This window comes from Neophocaena asiaeorientalis, unplaced genomic scaffold (assembly GCF_003031525.2).
Source record: "Neophocaena asiaeorientalis asiaeorientalis breed wild unplaced genomic scaffold, Neophocaena_asiaeorientalis_V1.1 scaffold407, whole genome shotgun sequence".
NCBI lineage: Eukaryota > Metazoa > Chordata > Mammalia > Artiodactyla > Phocoenidae > Neophocaena > Neophocaena asiaeorientalis.
In genome coordinates this window covers 610,483-617,301 of record NW_020174060.1, presented here as the reverse complement: position 1 = coordinate 617,301, position 6,819 = coordinate 610,483, and the positions used below count along the sequence as shown (strand labels likewise).

Here is a 6,819-nt window from a genome sequence, read left to right as displayed (position 1 = left end):
AGCCAGGAAGAGGCCTGAGCGCTTCACTTGGGGCTGATTCAGGTTCCTGCCTGCAAAGGCACCACAGGGCAGAGAGGGACCCTGGGGCCGGCCACATCTCAGCCCCGGGACTTAATTTCTCATCTCTAAAATGGGTTTTACCATGTTTTGGGTCAAAATATGCTTTGAGAAACTGACGAAAGCTACAGTTACAGCTCCTATCCCCAGAAAAATAACTGCATCTTCGCACGCAGGCACATAGCCCCCTTTGCCCTGACCTCGGTGGTTCCAGAGCCCTCCTCTGCAGTTCTAGGTCAGGAGGCCGACCGGACCTGACCTTGTTCAGATTCTCCATGTTGCCGACATCCTATACGTGCCCCCAAGCCCCCCGCCCCACGGGTCCTCACCTCCAGGATGTTGTAGCGGTGGGGATCACACAGGTCCCGCATGCCAATCTCCGTGCTCATGTACCAGCCGCTGAAGGGGGCTGCAGGGAACTCCAGGCCCCCAATTTCCAGCAGCATGTTGGACACTGCTGGGAGGGCGTACCAGCGCAGGCCCAGGGCCGAGAACCACTCCAGCCTGGGGGCGTGAGGGCGTGGGATCAGCCCTGTGGAGCCTTGCTGACCGGGCCACCCCCTGGGCAGCCCTCTCCTTCACCCATCCCGGCCCCTCTCGTGCTCACGTGGGGTGCTCCAGGGGGACCTCGAGGACCAGTTCGGAGGGCAGAACAAAGAGTTCTGGAGCCTCATCTGGGGTCTGGAGCAGCAGGGGTAGCACATCAAAGCGGCCGTTTCCTGGGGTCCAGCCATGCTGGATGCAGAGCTGCGGGCAGAGGGGCCGGAGATGGGAATGAGGGGCCCAACCTTGTGCCCTCCTCAGGGACCTCCTTCTTTGGCATCTCCCATCCTTTGTCTCAGTGAGGTCTCCTCTCCCTGCTGCGCCGACCGCTCTTTGACTGGACCCTTTGTCCTCCTCCCAGAGCCCTCGGGCTGGCCTCCCCGTTTCCACCTGCCCACGCCCACCTCGGTGATCTCCACGTTGGCTGGGTCCCCCCTCACGGAGCCGTCCTGCTGCCTGTAGCCCGCGTAGCGCACCAGTTGGCTATTCCAGATGCGGAAGTCTCCGCGGCCCGGAGCGCGCTGGGGGAACACCGTGATGGCCGAACTGACGTGGGGACGAGAGCTGGTCAGAGCCCAGGTTCACTGCCTGTGCCTGGGGGAGGGGGTGGGGTCTCGGGCAGGGCGGGGGGCACTCACCGGAGGTTGCCCCGGTTGGTGGCGTACTTGATGTGGTTGCAGATGTAGGTGAACATCTCCTGTGCAGAGCTGCAGTCCCGCGCATCGAACACCTGCGCCATCCGAGGCAGGGAGACAGGAGGGAGATGGGGGTCTTGAGTGTCAGCCCCAGGAGAAGGCAAGGACGCAGGGCAGGGACTAGTGACCTTGTCTGCAGCCTTCGAAGGCTGCGGGGGGTGGGTCACAAGCTGTGAACCATGGCTCTTTCTCCTCTCGGGAGCCTCCCTGACCATTTGCACCCACACTGACCCTTCCTGCCCTGCACCCCACACACCCGGTGTAGTCTGGCCTGTTCCTTATCTGCTTGCCGGGGTAAGTGTCTCCCCATCCCTACGGAAGCTGACTCGGCACCTGGTACAGAGGAGGGACCCAGTCACTGCCAAGCTGATGATCGGGGGCAGGGCACCAAATGACGGGGATGCCGCCTGGGGGTGTGGGTGGCGAGTTCCCCATTTCTCATGGTGCTCAAGCAAAAGCAGGTGACCCCAGCCAGTCTTCTGACTCTCCCTGAGCACACTGGTGATGGGAAGGGGGGTGGCTGCAGTAGGTGGCCTCCAGGGACTCTGCCCATCCTGACATTCCGAAGCAAGGAGGAGCCATCCTGACTGGTGGGGTGGAGGCCCCAGCAAGGGGCTGGGAGGTCCCTTTCCTGCTTCAGGGAGGAGGGGACTCTCGTGTTGGTGATAGGGGCAGCGGTGACAGTGGCTGGCCTGGGGCCAACAGCGGGGTCAAATACGGAATCTCTGATGGGTTCAGAGTTGAGCTGGAGCTTTGAACAACTTAAAGCGTTTTGTTAAGTGTCAGACAGGATTGTTCTGATTTTATTTGAGCCTCCTTTGGGATTTACTCCGCACATGGCTTTCTTCCAAATTCTCTGGTGTCCGGTTACAACTAAGGAGGCCAAGGTCATGGATCCAGTTCCCCTGTGGGTCAGCTCGCTTCTGGTAGAGCCGGGCCACAGGCTGTTCCAGTAGCCCACGGGAGCTTGAGTCACATGGCGGGGTGTGTGAGGCCCAGGCTCTGGGGGACTGGGAGGGAGCCGTGTGTTTGGGGTGAGGACGCTGGACTGGGCAAGCAGGGGCTTTTTTTTTTTTGTGTCCCCTGCATCGGCAGGCGGACTCCCAGCCACTGCGCCACTAGGGAAGCCCGGGGTCCTTTTTTGGAAGACTGCTCTTGTTGCTCTGACCATACCCCCCCGGGATCACCGCTCAGCTGTCCTCACCTACTCAGTGCGTCCCTCTGTCCATCTGGGTGATTCTCCCCCTCAGACAGCCAAGGCGCTGCTATGGGGCTTAACGACCAGGTGGTAGCTGCTGGGCTGTGGGCTCCCCTGGGGTAGAGGGAATGGGCGGGGTCTCCCCACTGCTCGGGAACCCCCCGGGAAGCCTCGGGAGCCGTCGCACCCCATGTTTTCCTCTCCTGTGTCCCCCTGTCCCCACACTGGGTGCTGGCTAGCCAGCCACACCTGCAGCTTCCCCCACTGGATCCGGCCCACGCAGCGGGGGGCGTTGCGCCAGGCCTGCTTGGCCCCGAACACCAGCTCGCTCTCACGAAGCTGGTAGGTGCCCGTGGCTGCCACCTCGGCTTCCACTTCCTGAAGCCGCTCCTTGTGAGCCTGGGAGCCGCTCCTGGGGAGGAGAGGGGAGCGAGAGGAAGCCGTGGGCGGGGGAGGGCCCCCGGGCTTGGTGAGGGTTTGGCGAGGGTGGCGGTGTTGAGCTCCGGCCCCACGTGGTACCGGGATGGGGGGAATGCGAGGGGCCCCGGGGGAAGGGTCACCTGCCTCTAGGTCTCAGCAGGACCAGGGCTGAGGGTGGGCTGCGGGTCTCGGGGGAGGGCTTACCTCTTGATGGAGCTGTAGTACTGGTTGATGAAGTCCCTGGCCTGGCTCAGCAGCTGCTCAGGGGGCGGAGGGCCCTGGGAGGGTCGGCTCTGCAGTTTCCGTGGAAACACCAGGGAGCCCAGGCAGCGTCTGGGGGTGCAGGGCCCGTCCTGTGTCGGGGTGGGGGGTGGTGGCCGAGAGAGCAGGGAGCATCAGATCAGGACCAGATCGGGGCTGGGGGGCAGGGCCTGGAGGCAGAGTCTGGGGCAGAGGGAGGGAGGGTCCCGGGAGGTGTGCGTTGGGCCTCCCCAGCCCCCAAGACTGGACATAGCCAGGAGGTTGGGCTGGGTTAGGGAGGCTGAGAGCGCACGTTCCTGAGCTCGTCAGGTTCTTCCTGGTCTCCTCTGCCTTTGAGGGGACGGGCCTCAGCCGTGTTGACCTTGACTTGGGAGACGGGGGGCCCCAGGCCTTACCTGCTGTGACTGAGCACACAGAGTGTCGTAGGTGATGCTCCCCGCCTCCCAGTTCTTCACGCGAGGGAACTTGGGCCCCTCTGGAGGCCGGGTTAGCCGGGGGCTGTTGGGAGCCGGGCTGGGGTCATGGGAGAGAAGTGTGTGACCCTTTGGACGTGCCCCAGAGACCTCTCCGACAGCACTGAGCATCCAGTGATTGCTTGCTTGCTTGCCACGTGCTATCTCACCCTTCCTCCCAGCCCTCGCAACAGCCTTGGAAGGTAAGCAATATTGCACCCCGTTTACAGGTGAGAGATCTGAGGCTCAGCGAAGTGAAGGATCTTGCCAAGGGCCGCACGGGCAGAGCTGCCGCTTCTCCGCCCAGGCCCGCCGCACTCCTCTGGATGCTCAGCGAGACCCTGGGCTCCCGGGGCTGCGGCACTGGGATCCTGAGGCCCTGGCCCAAGGCCGGGTCTTCGTCCCCACTGCCTCCTCTGGACGTGGGGTGTCCAGCCCCCTGAGGTTGAGATGAGCCCGGCCTGGAGGGGACGGAGCCCCAGGAAGCCCCGGCAGGGATTCCTCAGCCCAGATTTCCCTCCGGCCTCAGAGGCCTTATCACTTCCTCCCAGGGCTGCCAGCCCAGCCTCAGGGAGGAAGGGAGGGACGCAGGCCTCCGCGCGCCTGTGCGGCCAGGCCCCCGGCCCCTTTGCCCTTCTGCGCAGAGCTGCCTGCAGCCCGGCCACCCCGGCTGGCCTGTCACCCCACCTGGCCTTGGGCTGCGTCCTTACTCTCTCCAGGGACCTCTGCCCCGGGGGCGCCCCTGCTGGGGTCTGGGGCTGCAGGGTCAGTTTGGGGGTTGATGGCCAGTGGGAGGAGGGGTCTGGAGCAGGGGAAAAGGGCCTAGCTGTTCTCTCTTCTCAGTTCCTCCCGAGGTCCTCAGTCTCTCCCCCGTCCTCTCACTCCCTTGTACCTACCTCTCCCCAGCTCCTTTCCACTCCTGTTAAATAATCATGGCTGTTTGTCGGTCTTGCCGTGAACTAGAAACTTAACAACAACTCCATGGGGTCAAGTACCGCTATATCCATATTTTGTATAAACGGAGGTTCAGAGAAGTTAAGTAACTTGCTCAAAGTCAAACAGCTCTTGGCAGCAGAGCAGCATTCAGACCCTGGCCATTCACACCTGGGAAGCTGGCACCCTTACCCTCGACCTTCACCTGTTGCCTGCCGGCCCGGAACCCGGTCTCTTGTCTGAGCCTCCCTGACCATCTTGTTCTGTCCACGCTGACAGCCGTTTGGGTTGGCGACCTGGCCCTCCTGACTGGGCTGCAGGCTCCAGCCCTTCCAAGCTGGGCCTTTAGGCCTTGACCTGCCCCCCTGCAACCTGTTCCTAGCCTCCGCAGCCCTCACCTGTGGTCTGGCGCGGGCGGGGGTGCGGGTGCCGGTGCCCGGCTGGGCTCAGGTGCTGGGGAGGCCGGGCCCTGTTTGCTGCACAGCCCGAGGCCCAGCCCTAGCCCCAGGCCGCAGGGTGGCCCGGGCTCCTGGCCCACGCTCTTCAAGTTGCCCATGTCGGCTTCGGCCGCGTCTGCTCTGTGGCTCCCGGCAGAGCCTCAGCCTTTTCCTTAGGAAGGGGAGGGGGCAGTGGGAGGGGGCTCTCCACTGCTGGCCCTCGCCCCGCCCCTGTCCCACACACAATGGGACAGGAACAAGCCCGGCTGGGAGGCTCGAAAGCCTCGGCTCCATGCCCGCAGGCCCAGAGGGTGGAGGGCCGGACGCCTGGGTTCCGCTCTGAGGACGAGGGAAGATAAGTAGGAACCCAGGTGCTGGCAGACCCCTGGGGCCGGAGTGCAGGAGCTGGGGTGCAGGGGAACAGTGGGGTGGGCTAGCCAGAGCGCCAGCAAGACCCTTCTGTGGTATCTGACCAGAGGGCAGGTCTTCCACCTCACCCTTGCTGGCCTTGCCCTGAGGGGTCAGACAGAAGGGGGGCGCTGGGGCAGTGGCCGGTGACGAGTCCCTGCTCTTAGTGACCACAGGGACCTCTAGGGTCACCCCGGTGCCCTCCTTCAACACCTTCCCTACATCTAAGGGCTCCTGGACCCCTACCTTTGAGTCTTTGGGGGTTCTTGGGGGTACAGGCCCAGCAAGGACAGTGACCCTTTGTCCTTGGGTCTGGCATTAGGGTATCCCTTTCCATCCCAGCCCCAATTTCCTGGAACCCCCGCCCCCTGTGACTCAAGTGGGGGACACAAAAGGGCAGGAAGCTGCCATCCAGGGCCTCCACGCCCACCCTGTCATACAGTGACGCATGCTTCCCTGGGGGAGGTAGGTCAGCAGACAGACCCAGCAGTCAGGGCTGGGGCAGAGACTGACCACTGGGGAAATCTTGGGGCCCTAGCAAGAGCCGGGTGTGTGGCGGGGTGGGGGTGAAGGGAAACTAAATTCCCAGAATGCAAGTGGTACACATGGGCACTCTTCAGGCACCTCAAGGAGTAGTGCATGCTGGGGTTTGTAGTTTTTAGCCATCTAGGAGCTGGAGAAAGGCCATGAGCTGGGGCTTCTGGGTCTACGGGGATCCATGTCTGGCGGATTTGAGACCACAGAGACTAAGAGAAACTGTGAGAAAGAAACGGAAGTTGAGAGACTGGGATAGGCAGAGACAGGGAGAGGCAGACCGGCAGACAAACAAACGTGTAGATTTGTGTTGGCTGGACTACCTTGAAAAGCAGTGGAGGATATGATTGGTGTGGGCCTGGGTGGGGGGCGGGCAGGCGGACCAGCCGGAAGGAACGGGCCGTGCTGGGAGCTCTGGGATCACACCAAGAAGGTGGGGTCTGCCAGTTTGGAGGCAGGAGGGTGAGGGGGCTTTGTAGACACGGACAAGCCTGAGCTCCTGGGCTTCCAGAAAACTTTGCTGCCCCTCCGTCAGCCAAGGGGCAGGTGAGATGCAGAAGCACAGGGCCTGTGCTCGTCCCGGCTTTTGCCCCCCATGGCCCCGGAGCCCAAGGCCCCACCCCGCTCGCCTTCCTTTCTCAGGGAGGCGCCTAGCTCTCAGGTACTTTTCCCCACCATGGCTGAGACAGACAGACCCCACTTCTGGCTCCCATTCAGCCACCACCTAACACGCATGTGACTGAGAATGACTCCTTTTTTCCGGATTCCAGTTAATGGAGCTGTGGCTGGCCTCCCCTGGGACAAGGTGGCAACAAGCATCAGATGCTAAGTCTTTACGACCTCTCGCCTGCAGCACTGACCATAGCCCTTCCCTGTGGACT

At 62.8% G+C, this 6,819-nt stretch overlaps 1 protein-coding gene across 1 annotated transcript in view; it reads right to left on the bottom strand.

The window, feature by feature from the left end:
• The window catches only part of NOS3 (nitric oxide synthase 3), a 17,620-nt gene extending 12,505 nt beyond the window's left edge, over positions 1–5,115 (bottom strand). The window contains exons 1-8 of the mRNA XM_024754508.1: positions 4,958–5,115; positions 3,570–3,687; positions 3,118–3,266; positions 2,743–2,905; positions 1,239–1,330; positions 1,005–1,146; positions 665–804; positions 387–561 (exon numbers count right to left, since the gene is read on the bottom strand). Of these exons, the coding sequence (XP_024610276.1) occupies positions 387–561; positions 665–804; positions 1,005–1,146; positions 1,239–1,330; positions 2,743–2,905; positions 3,118–3,266; positions 3,570–3,687; positions 4,958–5,115 (1,137 nt within the window). The remainder of the gene's footprint in view (positions 1–386; positions 562–664; positions 805–1,004; positions 1,147–1,238; positions 1,331–2,742; positions 2,906–3,117; positions 3,267–3,569; positions 3,688–4,957) is intronic.
• Positions 5,116–6,819: the final 1,704 nt, after the last annotated feature.